The sequence below is a fragment of the Onychostruthus taczanowskii genome, unplaced genomic scaffold, assembly GCF_017590055.1.
Source record: "Onychostruthus taczanowskii isolate IOZ18803 unplaced genomic scaffold, ASM1759005v1 scaffold17, whole genome shotgun sequence".
NCBI lineage: Eukaryota > Metazoa > Chordata > Aves > Passeriformes > Passeridae > Onychostruthus > Onychostruthus taczanowskii.
The window spans coordinates 965853-992621 of record NW_024498906.1 but is presented as its reverse complement, the minus strand read 5'-3'; the positions used below and the strand labels follow the sequence as shown (position 1 = coordinate 992621).

Below are 26769 nucleotides of genomic sequence, written 5' to 3'. Positions count from 1 at the left end.
TCTGCACAGTCCTAACTTTTTCTAGAAAAAAGGTATGAACTACATAAAAAGACTTTTATATATTCTTGGATCACTACAATTCTATGATTCTGAAATGTTTTGCTTCAGATAAGTTATTTTGTTAAATGACTACACTGCAGCTCCAAAGACAGCAAAGTAGTTTGTTTGTGTCCGTTCTGTGTTGAGCAGCAAGTTTAGATACATCCATCTTACACACTAGTTAAAATAGAGTAAACAGGTTGTCAAACTTCATTTTTGTATCAAACTGTTGTTTTTCTTTCCTTTTTAACGTCTTCCTTTTCCAAATTAAAATCAACAACCAAAAAAAGTCACTGCTTTCTTACTGCCATTTGATCATCTTACAGATGTCAAAATCCCTCATGGACTCCCATTTCTCTCCCCTGCCCCTTCCAAGACAGCCAAGTGCTTCTACAGCAGTATTTGGCAAATTGTTTGGCATTCTAATTAAGACTGCTTGAGCATAAACTGTGTTCCAAAAACTCTCTAAGTTGAAATTAATAAAATATTAGTAATATTTCAGAGAAACAGTAAACACACCACAAAATGAGATTTGGTACTAGATATAGCCATTTCCCCTGAAACTTGCTATTAAGATTGCTTTAAGTAACTTACTGCATGCCATGTCTCATACATATTAACATGCTAGTTCTCATCAGCAGTCACTGCTTCACTCAAACACCAACATTTCCCTCTGACTGAAAAGTAATTCACTTACCTTGTGTCTGCATTTAAGTACAACGCCATAGGCTCCTGAAACAGAGAAGACGAGAGATAAGCCATCTCAAAGCAGAACAAAATTAAAAGTGGCAAGATAAAACAGCGTTCAGCAACCTCCTAACTATAGAAGTAGCATTGTTCCCAGTATTATTATCCTGAACATACATATACAGGTACTAAATCTCTGTACACTGAAACAATTCCATAAAAATTGCTCAAAAGTAAATGGATTTTAAAACGCTGAAATTATTTTTTTAAAAATATGCTTGCAGTTAAGTTTGATAACTTGCATCTCCCTAGTACCACCAATGAGAAATCAATACATTAAACTTTTAAAAGGAAAAAAAAACCAAAACCACAAAAAAACCCCAAGCCCCCACAAAACTGTTCTATTTCTCTTCCCTTCCTTTCAGCTTCCAAACTCCTTCATCCATCTGACAAGGGAATTAGCCAGAAGCTATAGAAAATAAACACATACAAGAAAAATTTTGCAGTTGGTAACTCATTATCATCTAAGTCAAATCTACAAAATTCTAATTAATGTTTTTATTAGGATACTACTTACCTTCACCTACAACCCCAAGGATCTCAAATTTATTCATCACATTACCAATGTTAGGAATCTTCATCAAGACAAATTCCTCTTACGGTGAGAGCCACAAAACATGGCACAAACAGGACCGACTGAAGATTTTGCAAAAGGCAGTTGTGAAAAGGCTCTTGGGAAAAAAACTTTCACCTTGATCAATCAGACTTCTCACACCCTCTTTTAATTTCTAGGCAATCAATAGCTTCCTGGGGAAAGAACAGAAAATAACATAATTAGAAGTTTGATTTACTTCAGTAAGAGAAAGCAATGGTACACAGACATCACATCAATACAGTCTAACAATTTTAACAGACAATTCATCTACTTCTACATGTTATGATCAGAAGAGGTAAAATGGACAGAACCCACTGACACCATACATCTGACACAACAGCTGGCCTTGTAATCCCATACACAGGATGTCTATTGCAATACTAACTAACTAACTGGCATAAAGTAATTTTCTACAGAACAGAGGCAAACAAAAATGTTGTCAGGAACTACCTCAGTAAGCAAAAATAAGCTTATTATTACTTATGGTCCACTTGGTGTATGTTGATAGCTAGGTACAGAAACAAATTTTGTTTAGTTAATTTCTTGTTTATCCACTGTAATGATAAAAAGGATATGGCAGAAAGAACATTCTACAGGAGAAAATAGCTTTCTATTACTATTTTCTGTGATTATTAAGAAAAAAGTAAAAGGAAATTAATTGGCTAGACTGACTAGGAATGAAATTTTTAAATTATTTCCATTATCAACTTATTTAAAGAAACGTGATAAACAGAAAAAAATGTCTTCAAAGGGTTTTTTCAGTGCTCCCCAAACACTGAAGTAATTTTTCAAATTAAGCAACTATACTCAGGGTAAAGAACAAAGGTTTTTTGGGTGTTTTAGGCTTACCCCTACTCTGCTATTCTACTAGAAGTTTGATTTTATTAATTCAGACTGCATTTGCTCCCTAAATATTAAAGGCATATATCCCACATACAAAAATGGGGAAAGAAAAACCCTCAACTGATTTCATCATGAACTGGAAATATATCATCTTTACAATTCAGTGACTCAAGGACAGACCTACTCATGAAGAACAGGATGGCAGGATGGAAGTGAATACATTTAATTAAGTTATGTGCAATGGGTGAGCGTGACCCAATAATGCTGGGTTCAGCTCACACAAATGGGATGTCACTGTAAGCCAGGGGTGCTGGCCAAAAGCCCAGTGCTGACCAGGTCATACACAACAAAAGAACAACCCAAGGGTGGAGGAGAATCACAATGACTTCTGCTTCAGCAAGACACAGGCAGATCATGTGGGGAGGGGTTGTTACTTCAGAAGCAACTCCGGAGTTAATCAACCACAGTGATTTGAAAACAAAGCAGTGAGTTGCAAATTAAAGGGATAGTTAGGGTTTTCTGGTTTGCTTTTATTTTTTAGAAAAAGCTGCCCAGTCCTTTATTAATTATTTCAGTGGTTTAATTTACTGTTTTAATTAATCAATTTTTTCTTCACTGGTGAATTGTACAAAATACTCCTTCCTTTCCCTTCCATATGTTCTCCTCCTATTTCATTTGGCATCTCCTCACAAAAGCCTTTTTGCTGTTTGTCCAGACTTTCTGGTTACACTAACGAACTTTAAAAAAATGAGGTCCTAGAAAAACAGGAGCATCTGCTCAGTTGCACCCATCAACATGAGAACAGAGCCCACACTGAGCTGCTTCAGCTTTCTACTGGAACAGGCTTGTGCCAGGCACAGGGTGCAGCTGCCTGTCCCCGTGCTGCAGCTTTGTGACAGAAATACTGCTACAGAGACCTTGAAACAACCATTAGTGCCACCATAATGTAAGCGAGACACAACAAAACTGGTCAGCCAAGTTCAGAACACCAAAATTACTTGCCAGAAAGAAAGGAAAGGTCAGAAAACATATATTGCTTTCTATCAGCACTATTCGGTAACATCGCCAAATCCGTCACTTCAGTTCCCAACATGATTCACTGACAAATCCTTCCAGAAATTGGTTTGTGATAAATTGATTACTTATCTGCAAATGTTATCACTGTACTCTCTCATTCTGCCTAATAGTGTACACAATACTTCCTAGATATATGAAGAAACAGTAAAGAAACTTACGACATAACGTACCAAAAGCTCAAGAAGAAATTAAGATGCAGTTTCCTTTGTCCCTCATGCATAATTCCTAAATTTCTCATAAACTACTTAAAGCTATGCAGGCCTGCAGCTTGTGACCCATTATTTTTATTTTCAGTTCTGCAAGTTTATTCAGTATGAATTCTAGTTGTTTTTTTTTTATTGGGAACAAAGATTAGACTTGCAAGCAGCTAATCTTCCTTCCTGAAATCTCCCAGCTAGGGAGGCTGTGGATCCCCAACCCCAGCAGTGTTAAAGGCCAGGCTGGATAAGGCCTCGAGCATCCTGTCTAGTGGGAGGTGTTCCTGCACATGGCAGAGAGGGCTGGGAGAAGATGATCTTTAAGGTCCCTTCTAACTCTTAAAATTCTATGATATTCAATACTATACCTCTTCTCCCCACTGATCATCTTCCCTTTTCACTTTCAATTAGAAGAGCCACAGAAAGCTGATCCTGTGCTACCCCTGAATTCATGGTGCCTAGAGAAGCATTTGCATGTAATTTCTTAAAGATAAAACCCTGTCAAGTCACTTAGTGATTTTCACTCACCATTAGTGACACACTTCAACTGGCCCAAAGAAACACACAGTCCAGCTTCCCTAAATCTCCCCAAAGTGCATCATGACTGACTGACATCACAGGTAACACAGACGCACACAGGGGGACTCCCAAAAGCAAACTGCACTCGAGTGACCCCCTCTTTTACACTAGCTCCAGGCAGCTTTATGCCCAATGCTGCTGAGGGCACTTCATGGGAACTTAATCTTGAAATGAAAAGGAAAGCTAGTGAAAGATGACTAGTGGCACCCAGTAGTATGGATTCATACCCAAACACTTTTTGCCCCAACTCTTTTGCCTCAAACTGGGCTATAATTCAAACATTAGTGAAGTCAGACTAGTTAGACCCATTTACTCTCTAGACAAAATATATATGCTGATTTGAGACCTTTGTCTTCAAAAGCTGCTGAAAGATTAAAATCAAGCTGCTAAAAATATTTGTTTAGTGGCAGTACCCTTTGTTTGAGATTCTCCTGTTTTTCAGAAGGCACTGGCCTTGTTAAGATTGTTTTGAAAATCACTGATTCCTGCAGGGAATCTGGTAACTCAAACTCATGAACTCAAAACTCCATGAATGACACAGAGTCTTATGAATATCAGAGTGAGTAACTGTAATAACAAAAACAAGGGAAAACACCTGGAAGTTTAAACAAAAGCTTAAATAAAACAGAAGCTTAAACAAAAAAGTAATTTCAAGAAAGTTATCCATAGCAATAATTACTTTTTTCTGCAACTTAGTGAGGACAGGCTGGATTCTTTCAAGCTGAACACTGGAAATAGCAAGGAAAACCTTAGCTAATACAAGGAAAACCCAATAGCTGCCACAGTTTCATTCTTTGCACTGAGTGCCACACTGTTTTGTTTTCCTAAGTTGCTTGCTGGCCAGAATAACCCTTGCAGAAGTGGAAACAAGGCCATCATCTACCTCTCAAAGGCTCTCAGTATGGAAATAGCAGTCATTCTCCTAATATCCCTTTCTAAGGCAGCCAGATTCACAGCACATCAACAATTTATTAATTAAACAAACAGACCTCTGAGATGCTCTCAACATTATCATGATATTCTACAAAACGCAGAGCCAACTCAGCAAAATGAAACGCCATGAGATGAACACGAAAAAAATTAGTTTTATTTAATCCAGAAGTGTAACAGTGTGAGACTTTAATACAAAAGTAGCTGTTCTGCAATAGCATGTAAGGCTTATACGTAAATCCCAGAAAACATACAAACATTTTTGAAATGAGCTTATGGAATACTACAGCATTATGGTACCTGATCAATTGAATTGAAATTAAAGCAGTGGGGAAGAAACCCAGCTTTTCCATAACTCCTTCTCCCTTCAGTACCATTAAGAATTCTAGTGCATCACTCAAAAGCATCAGATGTAACCACTCAACCCAAAGCCTCAATCATAAGTAGAAATGCTATTCTTTATTTCATAATCATCAATATCAGTGTGGAGAGAAAAGCACTTTTTACATAGTTAGATTTTAGTTGAGACAATTATGAAACACATGAGGTAGATGTTTGGCTTCACAAAATGTAGAGAAGTAAAACTGTTCTAGAAATACAGTTAAATTTGTATACCTTCATCTTGAAAATCAAGTATTCAGTTAATTTCATTTATCATGACAGAATGCAATCTGCATTCCGCCAAAATTAGTTACAAACTTCTAACTGACTTCAAAGTCATCCATGAGCTTTTAAACAAGCTTCTTGCCAGCAGCTTCTTGCTCTTCTAAAACAAGAATTAAACTTAATCTGTTTTATTTATTGTGTTTACCTACCAAGAGGCCACAACTAAGAATTTCTAGAGGCTCATTTACATTTTCCTCTGTGCATTAACAACACAGCAGATCCCTACACAAATGTAAAGAACTTATACCATACAATCTTTGATGGTTATGCATTAATCCACATCCTGGCATCTCTTCTGTCAAACAAGGTACATGGATGAAAGAAGCATTAACCACTTCTGTTAGCAATGATGCATCATTCAGCATCTTGACTTTTCCTCTCCAATATACACGTAGCTCTGTTCATTGAGGTTTTCCAGGAAAACTCTAGTTAGAGCTACAAACAACCAATTCAGTGTTATAGCAGTAAACACAAGTGACAGGGCAAAGGAAATAGGTGAGATTTTTTTTTTCTTGATTTATTGATCCAGAGGAATGTGTCAGGTTTATTATGACGAATTACTGATCAGGAAGAAAAAAATCAGTATATGAAAAGCTGTGAAGAGGAAACGACCAGTAACATTCTGACTTAAGGAATGGAGAGGAAAATAATCCAATCTCACTCCATAATTTGGAAAAAAAGCTACCACATTATTTTTCCATTTTATGGAGGGACAGTAGACTTTCTAAATGAGATAAGATACTGGAGTAAAAGCCATCAAGATTTCACAATATGAAGAAATCCACAACAAGGAAGTAGAAAAAAAGAAAAAGCTGAAGAGATAAAAAGCAACAAGAACTTAACAATTATAGCAAGCCATTTTTCATTCTTGAAACTTCAATCTATCCTCTTCTGCTCATAAGAAAAAATTAGGAATGAAAAGAACAGCTGGTGAAAATAAATACAAAATTTAGAAATCTGTCAAAGTTGAACAAATTATGTAAAAGCAAAACACCAAGGTTCCTTGCACAGGCCCACAGATTTTAAAATTCAGCTCCAGAAAGCTTTTCTTGACATTACTCATATCAGCATTTGACCCTGACTTCACCATTGCTGGTTTTTGAAGGATTTGCTTGGGATTTTTTAGTTTTGGGTTTTTAAATAGCTGTTGACACACTGAAACCTGCAAATGCATTTGAATGATTATACATCAAGGGAAGGCATCATCACTTAACTGGCCTAAAGGCAACAGATCTCCATGGCCACAGGACCAGGACTGCATGGTAGAAGAACTTGAACACAGCTCCCATCCTGTAGCAAGCAAACAACTAGGAAAAGGGTGAATCAGTTGCCAACTATTCAAGATACCTGTTTGGTTAAATTCCTAAAGGAAGACTAATCTTAAGGCCAGGGCAGAAATAATGATTTGGTTTGTTTTATCTTGTTCTATGAGTGCTCTTTTTTTTTGTATCCAAGTACAGATTCAAAAATAAATTCAGCTCATCCTGGATATATGAACTAAATTCACTTCTCTAAGTTAAAACACAGGATTCACGATCTTCCCTAACAGCTGTGGCCAACTCAAAAAGAGTGGGTGCTTAGCAGGATGCTTCTAAGACCATACTGACAAATAAGCAGACTGATTATGAAAGCACTGAGCACAAAAGCAGCTCCCATGAGTCATAACAGGAGGACAGGAAAGATAATTTTGCTTCCATTTTAGTCTTGCTCTCCAGTAAGAACCTTAACAAGTAAGTCTATTGTGGGTGTGACAGCTCCTTACGCAGTTGACGCTGGTCTTGGTGCATGCTGGGTGGGCCTTGCTGTTCCTGTGGCAGCTCTGAAGGAAAATCATCAGTGTGCAGAGGATAAAACTCTCAACAGCAACCTGTGAAACCCAAAGCCTTTGCAGTTTCTTCTGGCACAAGGCACGTGGCACTTGACACTTTCATTTCCATCCAATACAAGTGCCCAACATTTGTAGTTGAAGTAAAAGCACACTTTGGCTTAGTGATATATTCTTAGGCAAAGAGAAGGAATTTTTTTCTTTTTTTTTTCTTTTTTTTAGATAATAGAAGGTTTTATTTTGTAACAGAATAGCTTGCTGGGGAAGAAGCTAATATTTTTTTATTTGACACAATATTTGTAGTGGTCTCCTTGGAATTGGTTCTTGTTTTTAATCTTTCCTTCTCTCTTCTCAGAACACCAGTCTCCAGTAATATCCTACATTAATTTGTCATGTTGCCTATGATTTAGTTCCATATTATTTTTGACAATCTACCATGGACTTTAAATCCTCAATATAATATTACAAAATAATATTACAGACATTTTCTCATCTTTAGAAGTACCCAAAAAAGCTGCTATTTCAGTTACACATCAGGACTCTCTCTGCAGCTAATTCCAGTGTTTGAAGATACATCCTTATGAATAAGAAGAAAAAAAAAAAAAGCACGAGGGCAGAGGGTGTTCCTGTCCAAGAAAAGTACAATATATTCTCTTGAAGGGGACACGTAAGAAGCAGCCAGTCAGCTGGAGGTCTGCTCTGGAGCCTGAGCTCAGCAGGGCAGCTGTGGAAAGAACGGCCTCCCGAGTGTGCCCATCACGCTCCGGGTCCCTGGCATCCGCTGGCACCGCGCGTTCCTCCCCACAAGGGCAGCGGCCGCGACTGAGCGCTGCACTGCTGCTCTGCCATGCTGGCAGCAGGCAAAACAACTCTTGCACAAGTCCTGGCCACTTCAGAAAAAGTCCTCTGATGCATTCTTAACTGGATCAGCCACTGAATCTTTCATACGTGCACACACAAAGCATGTTGGTGATTTAGTGAGACTGAAATTCTGCTAATCTGACAAAGTTCCCCCTCTTCCAACCCAATTTTGTCTTCATTGTTCTAAAAATAGCTCCCATTCACATTCTAAAAGTCAGATGTTCCTCTCTGCACTGTATTTGGCTGAGATGGATCTTTGTCATAAGAGTACAGAAAAGTAAAGGTGAATAAAAAGTATTTATAAATAGCAAACGAATGCTGAAACTAAATTCTGTGGGCATTCTAATGCAGATCAAAACAACTGCAATGACTACTCTTCTTGTAATCTTCAAGCATATAATTAAATACAGATGACTGGTTCACTATCTGAACCAAATAGGAAAAAAAAAAAAAAAACAATCCAAGAAATCCCTTTTTCCTTGAAAAGGGTATGCCAAATACAAACAGAAGCATGAGGCAGGAGCCCCTCAAAACTAAGTACTAAATTAATAATAAAATTCAATACATACAACCAAACAGAACTGTCTACACTATAAAATTATTTATCATTGATTCTTCATGCATTTTCAAAGGAAATAATTAGAAATATTTTATTGAAAAAACAATGATCCACCTTATACAATGTTAACCCTGAAAAGAATGCCATCAAAAGTTTTTAAAAAAAAACAACAACAAAAAGAAACCACTCAACAACTAATAGTTCTAAAACAGGTAATTTCAATAATAATAAATTCACATTAGAGTGCAGGAGAACATTTAAAGAAATAACTCAGATTTATCATAAGGTCTTCTGCCTCTAAAGTCACTAAAAGTGATTAAAGCACATGGTAGACAAATCGTGTACACTGGGGTTTTGTGGGGGAGTGCTGGAGGATTTTGTAATTTTTTTTAAGTTTGACTTGTTTTTTTAATTAGAAAAAGACTCTCTAATTCCATCAGTCTCAAAGCAGATCGGTTAAAAACACCCAAGGAAATTAAAACCTATAGAAACATCTTTCCATATGAAGTTTCATCTGAATTTGAAGATATTACTACTATTTCAATCTTTGAAACTCTATTACAAGGTATTTGCTCCAGTTTTAGCAGCTAGGAATTTAACTGAGTATGATTAATACTAAAAGTGTATCAATGTGCTTATTTTACACTTCATAGTTGGGGCTCTTTTAGTATGTCTATTATCAGAGTAACTGAACACTAACCATGTGTAAAATCAAGGTGAGTTTTGCTATGCTTTCTAGCTGGAAAAACAAAAACCCATTAAACTTACACAGGTGAATAAATCAATTAAGTAAAACCCAAGTCAAGAAGACTAATCTCCAAAGTGGCTCAGACTGCATTAAGAGGTTATGATCACCACAGTAAGATGAAGTTCAATAAAAAAGAATCACATTCCAGATGAAGAGAAAAAAACCTCAACCAACTAATAATTACCTAAATTAACATCATGTGTTAATTGTTAACTGTTATTAATATAACAACTTATTAACATAATCTTCCTTGAAGCAGAGGATAAAAGCTTAGAGTTCTGGAATGCCTCACCACAGAAACAGCAGCAGCAATGCATCATGTACTAAAGACAATTTGAGGGAGGACTCTGAACACTAAAATGAAAACTCCAAAAAAAAGTTTGTGTTCAATGCAAATCCACTGCAGAGAAAGTACAGCAACAGCGTTGACTTGTGCTGTCAGGACAGATGTCCTCATGCTGAGCCGCCTAGAACACCTTCAGGTAGAGGAACTTCAGTTTGCTAAATTACTGCAAACATTTTTGGAAGATATATTAAGGTGACCAACTTAATTTGCAACATGTGAAAGCAATTTTCCAGTAGGGAAAAAAAAGCAGAGAAACAAAAGCACAGATTCAATTTATAATCTTTAAATAAATACATCTTTATTATACTACTCCTCCCCTGTCCAGCCAAGGACACAGATAAGGAACTGGCTCGCTGGATGCAGCCAGAGAGTTGTGGTCAATGGCTCCATGTTCCAGTTGGAAGCCGGTGATGAGTGGCGTTCCTCAGGGCTCTGTCACGAGTCCAGTGCACTTTAATACCTTTACCACTGACACAGACAGTGAGATTGAGTGACCTCAGCAAGTTTACAGATGACATGAAGCTGAGTGGTACAGCTGATAAAACAGAAGAACAGGACGGTGTCCAGAGGGACCTGGAAGAACTTGAGGAATGGGCCCATGAGAACCTCATGAAGTTCAACAAGCCCAAGGGCAAGGTGCTGCACCTGGGTCAGGGCAAACCAGACAGGACTACGGGGCTGTGAGAAGAAGTCACTGAGAGCAGCACTGCAGAGAAGGACATGGAGTTCCCTTGGATGAAAAGCTGGATGAGAGCCAGCAGTGTGCAGCAAAAGCAGCCCAGCCAGCAGGCTGAGGAGGGGATTCTGCCACCGCAGCCTGCCCTCATGAGACCCCAGCTGTGGAGCTGGGCCCAGCTGGGGGGTTCTCAGCACACGGGAAACGTGAACATACTAGAGCAGGCCACACACAAAGATGGTCAGAGGGCTGAAGCACGTTTCCTAAAGACAAGCTGAGAGAGCTGGGGCTTTCAGCACTGAAAAGACCATGGGGAGAGGGGGATGGACCAGAGGTCCCTTCCAACCCCAGCTCTTTGTGATGCTCTGCGGAGCTGAGTAGACAGAGCAATTTTGGTGACAGTAGACAGCCAAGGTCAACCTCCCACAGAATCCTAGTTGTAAAGATACAATCATGATGATGTTGTCTTTTCCTCTCCTGCTTATTTCAACTGTTAGTTGCATTCTTAGGTCTTGTCTTTAATTAGATGTTAAGCTCTTTGATGAGGAAACTTTTTGCTATTTCGAAGGCCTCTGGTGGTGCTATAAAATAACTAAGATATAATCTGTGAAACCATGCTCTGGTAATGTTTCTGTCCATGAAGAGCATGCTGTGGTAAAATATAAGTCTTAAGGTAAGTGAAAGTCTTACCAGGAAACTCAGGGAAAAACTTGAAAAAAACTAGAAGGCAATTTGATTCATTTCTGGAAACACGATGTGGTAATACTTTAATTTTTTTTTTAATAACAAACCATGCCATTTCAATGCCAACTTCTATAATCACTTTAAACAAAATAAATGAAGTAATAGCTCCTCTTCCAATTTCAGCCTAGTGGTTTCCATTTTGTAGTTAAAAGAAAGAAAAAGAAAATATCCTAAATCTCACATAACACAAAAACTGTCCTCATAATTAAAAGTGCAAACATTCAGACTAACCTTCTTAATACAAATGCAGACTGTACTTGCTCTGTACCTTCATCGACAACCATTAATACACTGGTAAAACATTCCTATCCAATGAATTTTACTTAATTATCATTTTTATCCACACTATTAATCTGACAAAAATGTCTCTAAAGTAAATTGAGAAGTTTACTACTGAAGGCATGAACTACCCCCACAAAAAATAAATAAAAGGTAAAAGGACATTATTTATGGCTTAATCTAAAGAGAAGAATCATTCAGATTAGAAGCTTAGGTATCAATGGGAAAATATTTAAACATAAGTAGAAAATGGCAGATACATGGCCGTTCTCCCACAGACAAAGGCAAGCCAAGCAGAGTGTCTCCTGCTACGCTGACAGCTTCTTCCTTGAGAGATTCCCACGACAGCAAAAGCATGTCTGGATACGTAAGTGACCCAAAAGAGGACCTGAAAAACAGGTCCTGAGAAAAAGGACATACATCTAAACAGTAAATAATGTTGGCAGACCTACCAGAAGAAAGGTAATAAAAAAACCTCATAATCCTGATTTTCATCCTTCATTTGTTTTTCTGTCCTTTGAGTCTTCCAAGTTTAATTATGGAGTGTGAAGGGTGGGAGGAGGCAAAGGGAAAAAAGAGGGAAGGCAATGCTTCTGGCAGAGGGCAAGAAGGGTGGGTGAGGGAGGAAAAGAAGGGAAACTACTGCAGGGAGTCACAAGGGAAGACAGTAAAAGACTGGCATATGGAGAAGTGCTGAAATGAATGAAGAAAACAAAATTCTAAGGACAAGATGCTTCAGGCATGAGCAATGAGTTCATCATGATATTTGAGATTTATATTAGTTTATAAAAAAATACAGACTTGCAGCATCCAAAAGTCAATATTTGCATAACTGACTTTCTTGTTTCTTATATATCTAGTTACTTCTTGTACAAACAGGCTTTTAATATTCACGGAAATAAAAGTAACTTGGGAGATATGAATGCAGAAAAATACACCCAGAAAAAATACTGTCATTTATTTCCTGGCAAAGTACAAACTACTGAGAAAATAAGGGCTGGCAACAAAAGAGGGCATACCATGTCTCAGAGGGTTAAATAGAACTTCCCAAATTTCAATTATACCTACTGACAAAGGCTGCTAGGGAGATGCTGAGGTGAAAGACTCTAAATCAAAGATGAAACAGCTGTCTTTTCCTTCCAAGTAAGCTGTACAGAACCATATGCATATATTGGCAGGCTTGAATATTGGTCATCAAGGCACAGCAAGACATTTCCTCAGCCACCACCACAGGCAGCAATCACGGAGCAGCAGCACACCGAGCCCAGGCTAACCCAGCACATCCAACCCAAGCAGCCACTGCTCAGCAGGCAGGGAGCCAACAGCAAGATTGCAGTTTTAACTGCACCACATCACTTCTTTCCACTAATGTTCTCCTTGTGCCTTGCTAACATTAGAAGAATAATCTCCACCTTCCTTTGGAATCCAGATAGAATGGGTGAGATGCTATTTGCTCAGACAAAAAGTCAGAAATAATTCTTGTAATCTCTTTTGGATTCTGCCACTTTCTTTGTTGCTAAGGCTACATACGAAACCAATTCAAATGCAAGTTTAACATTTAGGACTTTTTGTGGTGCTAGATATGCATTTTTTTGTTCCTCTCCATTAAGATGTCAAAAAGCCCAACCAAACACAACCCACCAAAACACTAATTTACAGAGTTGAACACCTACTGCTGGAGAGAGATTTTTCTAATATATAGGAGCCATCCCTCCACAGCCACAATGAAGAGAGCTAAAACACAATCAAGTCTTTTAAAGAGTCTCCCTCCTGAGCAGAAATTTCAAATATAGATGTTAAATGAATTTCACAGTCTATTTTCATCCATTTTTCAACTGATCAAAATACTTTGTAGTTTAGAACAACTCTATTTCTCTGCTTGCATGGTCAGATATTTTTAAAAAACAAAATACTTTCCAAATAATTTGCACAACATTTTGCAACAAAACGCAGCTCAAGTACTTTTTCCCACTGTAAGGTATTTACTAGACTGCAGTAATTCTCTTAACACTTTGAAAGCTTGAAACACACCTTCGTTGAATGCTATGAGTCAGTTTTAATGACAGTGTTATGTTCTATTGCTCTGTAGCTTATGCAAGAGAATGAATTTGCATTAAGTACCCAACTTTAGAAGCCACCTTCTCTTCTCCTTTGTTAATACTGAATAAAGGTAAAAAAAGAGGCTATATTCTCTGCCTGCTTACTTATTGTTTTAAAAGAATAAACCTAGTTAGCTGCCTGTAGTGTAAAATGGACATAAAATTTGTTATTGTCAATCTATGAATATTAGGGGGATGGGGAGGGGGGGGTGAGGGGTGTTGTTATTGTTGTTGTTTGGGGTTTTTCCCAGAAAGCCAGAATACAGAAAAAAAAGAGTAAAAATTTTCTAATTTAGTAGTATTTCAGCAGCTTAAACTACTTCAGCATGAAAACAGTTAACTTCAGAAGAAGGAATATAAAACAGTCTAAAATGCTAATTCAAGGGAGGGGGGAAAATGAGGGAGCAAAAAGACTATCATTAGGGTGGGGGTGTGCAATACATGTGTCTTCTTCAAGAATTCAACAAGAAAAAGTTATAACACAACATCTCTTTCCAATATGGATCTTTTAGTCCAGACAATGGTCCAGTTTTATTATGCTTTTATTTAATTTATTTAATTGGTCCTCTCATTTAAAGTTCCCCAACTCCTCACCTCCCTCCCCCAGCACAGCACCTCATACTTTTTTTGGGGTATTTGGGGAAAGTTTTTCGTCTTTTGTGTTTTTCAACAAGATTACACTTCACTCAGCTCAACAAAATGAGGGTTTGGCCAATTTTGCCAAAGATAAAACTGGCAAATTTTTAACTGGTTCTCATGCAAACTGATGCCCAAAATTCCCTGCAAATACCCTTGCTCCACAGACATACAAGGTCAAATATTTTTTTCTTATCTCTGCAGATTATATACACACACACACACACAGAGAATGTACATATGCGTGCACCTACTTCTAACGACAGGGGACAAAGTCCTTCTTCCAGAAAATGTAATTTCTTAGAAGCTCAATTAAAGGACCACCTTTCTTGTCTTTATTAAAAGTAATTGGGAACTAAATGGATTACCTTTTCTACTCTTTCTACTTTCTAGAAGTGAATCATGCTTAAGCCAAAAGCTTCACTGAAATAATAACTTACTATCTTTTTAACATTTTTAAACAGATGCTAGATTCCTAAGCAAAAGGTAATTTACCTCCTATTTTTAGTCTAAGTTCACATGGCAAACTCTACAAAAATGAAGAAATGGTCTGATGGACATCTTCCTCCATGGCTGGAAGATCTCCTATAAAAGGCTATGCTATTACAGTAACAAATGAGATTTTTGCATTGCAAAAAAAGCATCAAGAAAACCAGATTTCTCATACACCAGTGGACTGAAAGACGGATACAGACCACCACTTTCTGAAAGCTCTACACAGAAAACACTTGCAAAATAAAGCAACTCTTTGGACTGAAGAAATTATACGCTTTACAAACCTGTGGAGACAGCAGCTGATGAATTAACAAAGGACCGTCACCCACATGAGGGTAAAACAGATCCGTGGATCACGCTTTGCCCAGGATATTGGAGAACAATGTTCACTTTTATGAAACACCTGTAAGGAAAATGTCAACTGTCTCCAGCACTAAAAGAGTCAATTTCTCAAAATAGAAGGTCTGTCATTATTGCCAGGAGATGTGAACACAAATTATCCTGCCATTTTTATTAATTTGCAAGTAAAAACAGAGGCAAAATCTAATACCATTCTGATCTTGTTTGGGGGTGTGAGGAGGAGGTATCAGCCCTTTTCTTTTACTTATGTAAAAGCAAGCCTTTTTTTTTTCCTTCTCTTAGAAGAACTTCTCCATATAGTACTTGAATCTGCTCCAATAACAAACTTGCAATTCATTTCAGAAATATATTCTAGCTCTTGAAGTTCAATTAATTGGGGGGAAAGGGGGAGGAATCCATCATCACATTTTCTAACTATTAGAAACTTGTTTCTTGGCAAGCTGAAAACTTGGCCAACTGAGAACTTGAATAATTTTGTACCCTTAACTCCAGTGGCAGTGAAATGCAATGATCTTACTTGTAGTTCAGCCTCTAGGCAGCAGTAGCAGCTGAGTAACACCAGAAATAGAACATGGAATGCACTTAACTTCAGGCATTTTGAGAGTCTCCTCAGCACACATTAACACATCAAGCGAGATAAAGGTTAATGAAATATGCACAGATATTCACACTGCAAACAAAAGCAACTATTTTAAACCTGATGAAAGTGTTGATGGACTTTCTCTAAGATTATGTTAATTTATGTTCAGTGTATAGTTTTATTAATAATTAAAAACTATAATGTCAAATGCCATTCTTAAGAAGACAAATACATTTGCACCAAAACCCTGAATCAATGAGATCTGGCAAAACTTGACTCCAAAAGCAGAAGTAAGAGACTTCGTATCTCCACACAGTTTATAAATGCAGCATGCCATCAAAAATAGTTTGCATCCTCTTCTTTCATATGAGAAAAGGGAAATCCCCTCCCAAGACACAGTAGACAAGCAAGATCTCCTCAAAGCTGTTTGAAAACTGGTGTCTATTTGAGGAAAATACTGAAATACATGTTTAATAAAAAGAAGAAATACTATTTACCTCCATCTGAAGTATCCAGTTAAAGTGGGAAAACATTAAAACTTTCAGAGTTCAAGAATATAGGTGACTAGAGGTTTAAGCACACTAAACACTTATTTTACTTGTAACAGAGGCACTGTCAAGTGCCCACTAAGCAAATGTAATTCATACTAAAACCCAGGGCTAATTTAGTTGGTGTCCTTTTAGCAGTTCTTTGCCCAATTTATATTTATCCTGCTTAGTTTATGCAAACTGTTTGGACACTGAATGTGCCAGCTTGAATTTGGCAAAGAAAACATGCTTTTACTATGCAGAGCCTGATTTATTTTCATTTCTATCTCATTAGTTAGAAATAAGTGTTGTGATGGGAGATTTACGCTAAATGAAAAATCAAGACCTTCACCAGTAATATTTATACCATGTTTAAAGGAATGAAGAATATTTTTTAGGAGTCTACTGCTATGAGAAGTCAAATTCATCTAGTACTGAAACAATTATAGTAAATATATTATGCTTTACCGTAAGATTATCTAAACTACTTAGAAGAAGTGTACAAACCAAAGCAACCACAACACAAAGCATCAGCCACTGGTAGTGTGTTCCAATCAATTCCCAGGCATGCAGCTTCAGAATTCCCTATCCTCAGTACAGCATCTACTCCCTACCAAAGCACATTGCCATGCTGTCCTTACGCATAGAACTTTGACAACAGAAGGAAAACAAAAGGAAAAAAAATCCACAACAACAACAACAAACAACAAAAATAACAACAAAACCACAAAAAGACCAAAAAAACCCACAAAACAACACACACACAAACCCACTGACCAAACAAAACCCTCCAAGACTACTTCAGTTTTTCTTCTGGATATAATCCAAATCAACTTTTGAGGTGATAAAAATTTTCCACCCTCAAAATAATCTTGACACAATGAGCGTCACGTACTCTGCACATAAATCATCAAGAGAACACTGAGGGTTGCCAGCAAAAGACCACTGAGGAGCAAAGGACTTCTGTGTCACTGGAGGCTCAAATGTTTATTAAACTCGGACACGAATGAAGCCAAAACCTTGACAAGCCTTCAATTAACACCAACCAATTAACTTTCACATAGCAACTCAAGAATACAGGAAATAAGAACACAAGGCTCTAGTTCTCTGCATTGCCTTCCCAGACCCGTGTCCTACTAGGGGTATAACCTCCTTTTTTTTTCCTGCAGTAAAGAAAAACAGCTTCCAAAACCTGGCTCAGAGGAGCCATACAATCTTAATATTCCCTCCAGAAAGTTACCTTAAATGAGAAATATATTTTGTATAAATTGTGTATATTTTTATACACAAACATATATATTTATAGAGATACATACACACTATATCTTATACACAGTAGGAAGAAAACATAAAATGAGAGAAAATGTAAAGAAGGATTTGTCTTTGAGAACGTCTCCATGGCAGACCTATAACCATACCCAGACACTAGATTAGAACTACAGAAGACATGGCTGGAAGGGAGTAGAAGAGCACACAGGCTGCTCTGCTCTAGTTCAAAATGGGACAAAGTCATTCAGTCAGACTGCTCAGAACTCAGGCTATAATCCTTATTACGTTTGTGAAGCATTTTGAACAAGACAAATTAGAACAACATGAAGGCAGATGTGCTTTAACTGCAGCATCCAGAGCAAAAAAAAAAAAACACCAGAAACAACCAAACAACAAAACCTGTATCACATTTACAGCACAAATCAGCAATGACAAGAAAACAATTCACACAACACCCAAATCAAATCAATAAATTTAAGAGTGCAAGGATGAGCAGATAAAAATTCAACAGTCTCAAGGGAGACTCTGTACTATACATGATTTAACACAAAGCACATTCAACTGCCCAAAGTTTGCTACTTTTCACTGGTTAGATTTTTTTAGTTGTTGGCGCTGCCTCCCAATATCAAACCAACCTACTATAATATGCCTACATTAACAAAACTGAAGCCTACAAAAATACTTCTAAGTTTCATTCCATTTCATCCTCTTAACTGCTCGTCTCATAGCACACAATTAGTTTTGAAAAATCTCAACAGGAAAATCAAGGGTTTTTTCTCTGCAGCGAACTGGAGCCTCATCTATTTTCTTTAGCGTCATGCTGGCTGATTAGCTTCTTTTTTTGCACTCAGGTAAGACCTCAGTAGTCAACTGGGAACCTCCTGAAATCTGCAAATAGAGATACAGAAATTACCATTCTAAAAGCCCTGTGCTTTCTTAGTTTCTCCTGTTTAAATGAGGTCAGTACACAAAAAATATGTTCTAGAAGGAGAAGCTAGGGTCCAGGTGAGTTGAATAATTAAAAAAGATCAATAGAGATTGTGAGATGCTTTCTCAGGTGTTCCCCCATTGCTAGCAAGGCTTCCAAAGAACTTGCAGCTCAACCCATCTGAATAACCCATGACAGAAATGGATGACTGGAAATTCTGCATGCTAGATTTTTAAAGCCTGTGCTTTCAACAGGTCCAAGGAAAATAATTTGCCTTCAGTATTTTCATGCCAGTTATCCAAAAGAAGGGAAAAAAAAAGGATTATGCTTTAAAATAACTTAATCAATAGCCCAAATGACAACTGCACTGAGAGACTACAATCAACTAAATTCATAGGTACACTAAGCAAAAGGCAATGACAAAGGTTCATTTCAAGAGAACAGATGATATTTTGCAAGACATATGGTATTTATTTTTATACATTAGTCATACAATAATACTACAGCCCTAATTTTTCTTTGAAATAGCACAGTGGTTTTTGTTGAGGTGTGCTGCTGATATTAATTTTGTACAGTTTACCATTTATTTTTGCAGTTACAAAATGACTGACTGCAATTTTCAAATAATGAACATACTACACATGGAAAGGAACATTCAGTATACATAGAGGTGTGTAGAGCACCCTTTAAAAAAGGACAAGCCTTTAAAAAGCCTACTACTGAATTCAGAGAAGGAAAAAAAATCCAAATGCAAACACATGCCAATTTTTGAGTAGCTCTTATTTTCAATAAAATCTCCCAAAAATCTCATTATACATGAAATAGCAACAAATAAGTAGCTTTGGATTGCTGTAATGACTGTAGGCAAAAAGGCACTCAGTAATATCAGCAACAGATTCCATCTGAACTTCAATATATCCTTGTTGACTTCATCTAAGCAAAAAGTGTGTCCAACACCCTACAATTTTTAATATGAGAAAATGTGATAGAGCATATCCCCTTTCTCAGTTTATGCAGGTTTTGATTGAAACCTACACATCATTCCAACAGTAATTTAAAGGACATGTATTTATGTATTTATTAAAATTAACTGTCAAATTAATTCAACAGATTTTTGGGTGAGGGTGTTTCAGTATCACCGACATAAAATTTCTGTAAGTTTTTTCATGTCTTAACCTTTGTTATTTGCCCTTCTCTTTCTCCAACATTTTTTCCAGTTAAAATTCTTCAGGTCTCTACTACATGAAAACTTCCATGTAGCATCAAAAATCACGACGGGAAAAGATTATCTCTTCCTTAAAGGAAAAATAAAAATAAATAGCCTCCTAAAAAGCCCTTATCCTGAATCAAGGCAGAACATCTAATAAAAATGTATGAACCTTGCAGACACAGGAAACAGCGTCTCTTGGTTTGTGCAGGCAGCTCTTGCAGGGGTCAGCCCACTCAGAGAGAAGACAACAGAACCCGGCTGAGGCCTCAGCATTAAGAAATGGTGTCTTTCAGGGCAGGCCCAGCATGTGTTTAAAGAGTAAAACACCCTAATATTTTTTTATGGTGTTTGAGCATGGATTAGTTGTTATCCTTACTGTTAAAGAAGCCTGTGAAGTACACCACAGGTTTTGCATTCACAGAATGCAACTGAATAGAAAATCAAGACTAACAAAAGTAAGTGTCCACAAATATTTGTGAGACAATACTGAAATGTTTCAGGATACAACCAGATGCTCAATTCTAGCTGCTCCTGATCCAGATAAAGTTGTCTGCAAATCCAGGTATCCACAGCTGATCACAAATCCCTATTTCTACCACCTCTACTAGTCCAGGATCAAAAACCAGATATAGTTTAAAAGTTTTTATACAAATCTACTTTACTTGTTTACATACAACATTTTTTTTTTTAAAGAAGAAATCCCCACACTTATTTAAATAAGACACTTATTTAGCTGTCTTCTCTGAAATTAGATGCTACTTCCAAAAACCTTTGCAATAAGCCTACTATATTCTTTTTTTTAATACAGAAGATTTTACACAATGAGAATAGAGTGCAGAGGGTGGGGGGTTTTTCGTTTGGTTTTTTGGGTTTTTTGTTTTTTTTTGTTTGTTTGTTTGTTTTGGGGTTTTTTGTTGGTTTTTTTGTTGTTGTTTTGTTTGTTTGTTTTTTGTTTTGTTTTTAAATCTGCTCTCCCTTTAGGCCACTATCACAGCAGGCTCAAGGGGACACTCCAGAGCAGCTTTGCCATCTGGATTCCAGGTTGCCAAATTATTAATGCTCTTTCAAACAATGACTCCAAGCAAAGACAACAAACCTTTTTCAGAATCCTGCCACTGTTTTCTCTTGCTAGATGACAATTCCAGCCTCATGTCAGCAAAGACAATTCACAGACCAAGCTACCTAGACTACATGGATTCTCACACATCTCTTCTTACCCTAGCCTAGGTTAACGTGTTAAGATTTCACACTACAAAGTTGGAAGATTGTCTTCCAACTCTGTATCTAACAGAGGTGACTAAGTCTGTCCTGTATCACTAACAGATTAGCAGCATGACAAATTTTTTTCACAGCACAGCAATCACAATGGTAAAAGTTTTACTTGTTGTGTAAACAAAAAGAAAAATTCACTGCTTGTGTTCCAATGCAACAGAGATTAGCTTGAAAAAAGATTGAGAAAGACAGAAGCTCTTTTAAAAAAGCAATAAACATACCTATTTTTTTAACAGCTGCAAATGTGTTTGCCATGTCACGGACTTAAATCTGGGTATATCATTACCCTGTACTGCTTAATTCAATGCCTACAGATACTAAATATAGATCATTATATTACAGTGACTAGGGAACTGGAACAAGCAAAAAGAAAGCATAACAATTGATCAGCACCCCCACAAAAATATACAAGAATATATGTGTACAATGTCATTATCCATCCCTCCCTTCCTAGTGTAAAGGATAACAGTATTCTAATACTTGAGGTACAATATTCCTATGCTAAGTTCAATATTTAAGACTTGTAGGATGACATAAATATGCTGAAGCATTATGAATCATCCTGAGAAAATAAATATGACCTTTTGTTTTCTTAAGAACCCTATAGCATTCAAAACAGTAGACAATTATCTTTTCTTCATTTAACTATATGAAAAACCTGTATTGGGAACCCCATTCATTCAGGAAAAAAAAATTAAATTAAACCAACCATATTAAGGTGCAGCCAAATTTCCTGGATATCATCTAAGAAAAATTAAATTATCTCTACTCTCCATCTAATTAACTATACCTTCTAATAAACAAAGCAAGTCAGTACAAATAAGCCCGTTGCATGGCCAGGAAGTTTCTGGAATTAAGTTCAACAAGTATTAGCACACGATAAACAAGTCAATAAATTTAAGTATTTCCAAATGGAAATACACTGAAACACCATAAAACATGTGTTACCAAAAAAGCCTGTACAGCATGGAAAGATTCTTCTGTCATTCTACACTGGGTTCCCATCTTGATGGCTTAAGCAGGATTTTCCAACCACATACAACACTCATGGCCACAACCAGCTTCAAGAAGAACAAAAAGCTGAAGCACACAATGAAATTCTAAAAACTAAACTACCTAAAACAAACTACCTAAAATAAGATATTAAACACTAAAATATATTTTAAACATTGTATGCACTCAAGTTACTCACCTTTCCAAGCAGAACACAAAACCAGAGAGCTGTACCAAGCGCTTGTACCCTACAGCGATCAGGATACTCAGAGCCTTTGAGAAAGCAAACAACTTTCCTTTCCTATCAAAAACAAATACTGTTTTCTTTTTTATTTTGTTCACTCTGCAAAATGTATAATGTTCATTTAATAATCAGTTATTCCATTTTCCATTTTTGAACTCCTATTTATTGTGAGTATGCAATCATATGATTTTTGAAATCATACAAGCAAATACAGGCCACAAATTAAGAAAACTCAGGCACCCTAATTTTTTTCTCTTTTATTCTATTTCAACACAGGAATATTTTAACAATTTGCCTATGTGGACACATTCATACACCTCCAGGTAGGTTCTCCAGATGGTGTGTACAGACTGGAGGAGCAGATTAACTCATTCTGCACAATGCCCATAGGTAGTTCAAAAGCCAGGCAGAACCCCTGACTGCCCCAGACCTCTCCCTGTCATTCAAACACTGCTCCCACTGAAATCTCAGCTTCCACAAGAAGTTTTTCAGTAGTGCCCAGCAGCAGGACCAGAGGCAATGGCCCCAAACTGAAAAACACGAGGTTCCCTCTGAACACCAGGAAGCCACTGTGAAGGTGACTGAGCCCAGCACAGGTTTCTCCACAGAGGTTGCAGAGTGTCCACACATGAGGAGACCCAAAAGCAACCTGGACATGGATCTGAGCAACTCTCAGGTGTCCCTGCTGGAGCACAAGGGTTGGACTGGATCACCTGACAGATCCCCTTCCAACCCCAACCACTCAGTGATTCTGTGATGAGATCCCTAGAAAGGTGTAAGAGACACAGCTTGCCACCAAGCCTCGCAGCAGAGGAAGAAGAAGAAGAAGAAACTCCCTTTCAAAAAGCTGTCATTAGAGCAGACTCCCTTTGCTCTCAGCTTTGGTGTCTCTTATATCCCCCTCTCAATAACTGATCTTTACCTTGTCCTCAAATACCATCTCTCCTTGCCTTTCCCACACCATTATCCTATATCTTAAGCTCAGTCACTCTACTAAGTTTCCATTTCCATCAATTTCCTAGTGTCCTCAGCTTTTCATCTTTGGAGCTCGGTAACTTCTAAATTCCAAACAGCAATAAGCACATTCAAACAGCAATTTTTAGGGTTTTTTAAAATGTATGAAACCTGGACAAGTTTTTATCATTATTTGTGAAATCTTGAGTGTTACCATAAGAAGGTGAATCTTCCATCCCTTATTAGATATTTAACAGCACTTTAAAAGAAAACTTTGATTTTTTATTTTTTTTTTTTTTACTTCTGAAGTAGCTTCTTTTTCAACAATTAACTGTTTTGGCTTAAATTAAATAAGAGTCAGAACTAAACCACATGAAAATCCATAAAATAATAATGAGGTAGTCATCCAATATAAGGAGGGTGGAGGGAAGAAAAAAAAATAGCCCAGATGCATTTGGCAAAAGTTATAAGCAATTTAAAAGTAGGATCCAAAGAGGAAGCTTTGGAAACCTTAATTATAGAGAGTTCCAGACCTGTGCACTGAAAAAAACCCAACCCAACAAACCCAAAAACATCTGAAGAGGTAGCAAGACCAGATGTTTCAATTTACTCTTTTTGTATCTTTGTTAAGTAAACATCACTTTTTAAAAAGAAGTTTGGAAACTCCCACATATATATATATATCAACATCTATTCTAAACCAAGAAATCTCACTTTTTATCTCCAGATCTGTATATATCATAGAACATGAGTACTGTTACAGTATTCAATTCTCAAATTTACAAATTTCAAGCTGACAACCATGATATTCAGGAAGGCTTCATTCCATTTAGAGCAGAGATCTGAGACAAACAGAAAGGGATGGATTCAGTATGATAGATCTATAATGTGGAACTGGTGTCAATCTTTCTTTCAGAAACAAATAAAACTGGCACTGCAAGATAAACAAAAGACTGCTTAAAATGTATATGCCATGATCTTTAAATTAATTTAAAAAAAAATACTGAAAATGAGTCTAAGAATTGCAGGCAGTGGTCTTGGGGGGAAAAAAATCCAACTAAAAACCCCCACATCTTCCATGCTAAACCAGGATCTTTTTGTTTGGATATTTTTGTTCGTGGGGTTTGGTTGTTTGCGTTTTTTTGATAAATTCCTTAAACTGTTGTCTCTCCACAAGTTTAAGGCCATATCAAGAAGCCCATTTCAGTTATCCAAGCATTTCTTTCCTGCAAAATATCAATTCTTCAGAAGTTTCACTCAGTGAAATAAAAGAAAGCAGATTAAATCAAAAGATCAGTTCATGCAATATTAGGGATATACTACACTTTTTCTAATTTTAATAAAGAAGAGAGGTCTGCAATCAGGAAGTGATTGGTTGGTTCAAGTGCAACAGGCAAGACTGAAATAAAGGAGAACTGTAACCAAACAAAAGCCCAGCAACAGAAAAAAAGAGGGAAATATAACGACCTGTAAAATGAACAGCAGTTACCCAAATAAAGTGTTTCAAATCCTACATATGGGGTGGGGGAACCGCTCCCTTCTGAAGTACTGCAATTCATTAGGCATTGCATGGTGTGATTTCTTTACCACAAAACTTAGATCAGCAAACTGATACAGACTTAAAACAGATGTGAATGTAATTTAACTTCAAGACTGCCAGTTGCTTACTTGGTAAGACATTTTCAGGATTACCTGAAAGGAGCTGAAGTTTCAGAAGTGAAATTGGCAGTGGGATAAGCCCCCAGAAACTCTAGCCTCTTACATACACTTTTAGCACAGATTCTTGGGCTTTCTAAAATATTTTGTATTAATAAGGTTTTCTTCTGTCACAAGGAAAATAAAACTACAGCTCGAGAAGAAACACTTAATACTGTTTTGTACTAAGCAGAGACTTGACACATTCTCCCACCAGAGCCTTCAAAACTCATTTCTGGGTGATGCTATGCTGCTTCCCTGACCCTGAAAAGCACTAACCAATTCTCCTTCATGGATTAACACTGCAGATTAATATTGGTAATTGGATTTGTGTATCTGCCAAGAAAATGTGATTCAGTGCTCATCTACAACACTTATTTCTCTTAAGGTTTAGCATCACTCTCTATTAGCATGATCAGGAGGGATCGCATAAGAGTATCTCTACAGCAAATTATGAAAGCAAAAGAAATACTTGTGACTGCATATTTTCCTAACAAAATTTAGAAATTCTGCTTGTAATTATGTAATCTAAAGTTACCAGATTCAATTTTGGAACTACCTTTGTGTTCCTGTGAAAAGGGAAATGCTATGCAACCATTTAAAGAATGGTATTTGGGACTGGCATCCTCAGCTGTTAAATATTGCTTAAATATAGATCATGGAACCTGTTTAGCAGCTTAGTTAAATTTAAACTTGAAATATAAGCCTTGGAAAAAAGAAAAAAACATTTGATCATCTACACCAGTTAAATACTGTCAATACTGTTTCTCATTAATCCAGATTTCAGCAAAATCCTGAGTAATATTTGTATCTCCATCTGTACTGCACTGATATCTCTTTTAGTTCTTATCTCCTTGGGCCACTACAATGTGATAGGCAAATCAGTTTGCATCAGAGCACACAAGGAAACTGGTACTAAGCTACATTCCATCGAGGTATTGGTTTTTATAGAAGATTCTTCAGCACTTGTATTTTTCTCTACACAGCTTTATCCTGAAAAAAATATAAAATTGAGGGATCCAAATAATCACCTATCTTGTTCAAAATAACTACAAATTGTCCCTTTCTGGCATGATGTATACCTGTAAAATCCAGCATATAATAATCAGTCACCTCAATGACTTCAGTACTGTAATTACTAATTCTACAGATCAAACTACAAACTTCACTGGGAAGACATTAAGGCCTTGTTAACTTGGATAGCATTCATTTTAAGAAAGAAAACCAAAGTTAAAAGGCTTATGTTTCTGTTACACATGCTGAGCTTGTCTATACAGAGCAATAACAATAAACTTTATGATAAATATAATATTATTCCCTGCAGCAACTCTAGCACAGCCTCTCAAGTCTAATTCACTGCTTCTATATATAGTATTTTTTACTGTAATAATTTCCCTTCCATATGATTCAGTTCCATATACCTTTAAACTCTACTTTAGGGATTAAACAGCAGAGTATTGCATGAATAAATGGACATCAAGCAAATTAAACCAATGCTGCAGTCAGAATAATATGAGTTAGTTCTTTCTGTACCAACAGCAACAACTGATAAACAGACCAGTGTACTACTCCACACTAATAATGATCACCTTAAATACACCATATTTTTTAGAAACTGACATTATGCCTTGCATGTGAGTCTCAGTAATTACAAGCAAATTTCCATAACAGCATAATCCAAGAGTTCTTGGATCAATTGCTATATCAGAAGGAGGAGATAATAAAAAAATGTTCAACTGAGTGTAAAGAGTTTTGGTCATGTTCCCTTCATGCTACTTGGTTTGTGTGCACTTCAG

General features: G+C 36.9%; 1 protein-coding gene across 1 annotated transcript in view; it reads right to left on the bottom strand.

Annotated features, from left to right (window-relative positions):
* CDKL5 (cyclin dependent kinase like 5) overlaps window positions 1-26769 on the bottom strand; it is a 132455-nt gene that overhangs the window by 82970 nt on the left and 22716 nt on the right. Inside the window, exons 2-3 of the mRNA XM_041399951.1 lie at window positions 1304-1533; window positions 737-771 (exon numbers count right to left, since the gene is read on the bottom strand). Coding sequence (XP_041255885.1) covers window positions 737-771; window positions 1304-1367 — 99 coding nt within the window. The 5' untranslated portion in view covers window positions 1368-1533. The remainder of the gene's footprint in view (window positions 1-736; window positions 772-1303; window positions 1534-26769) is intronic.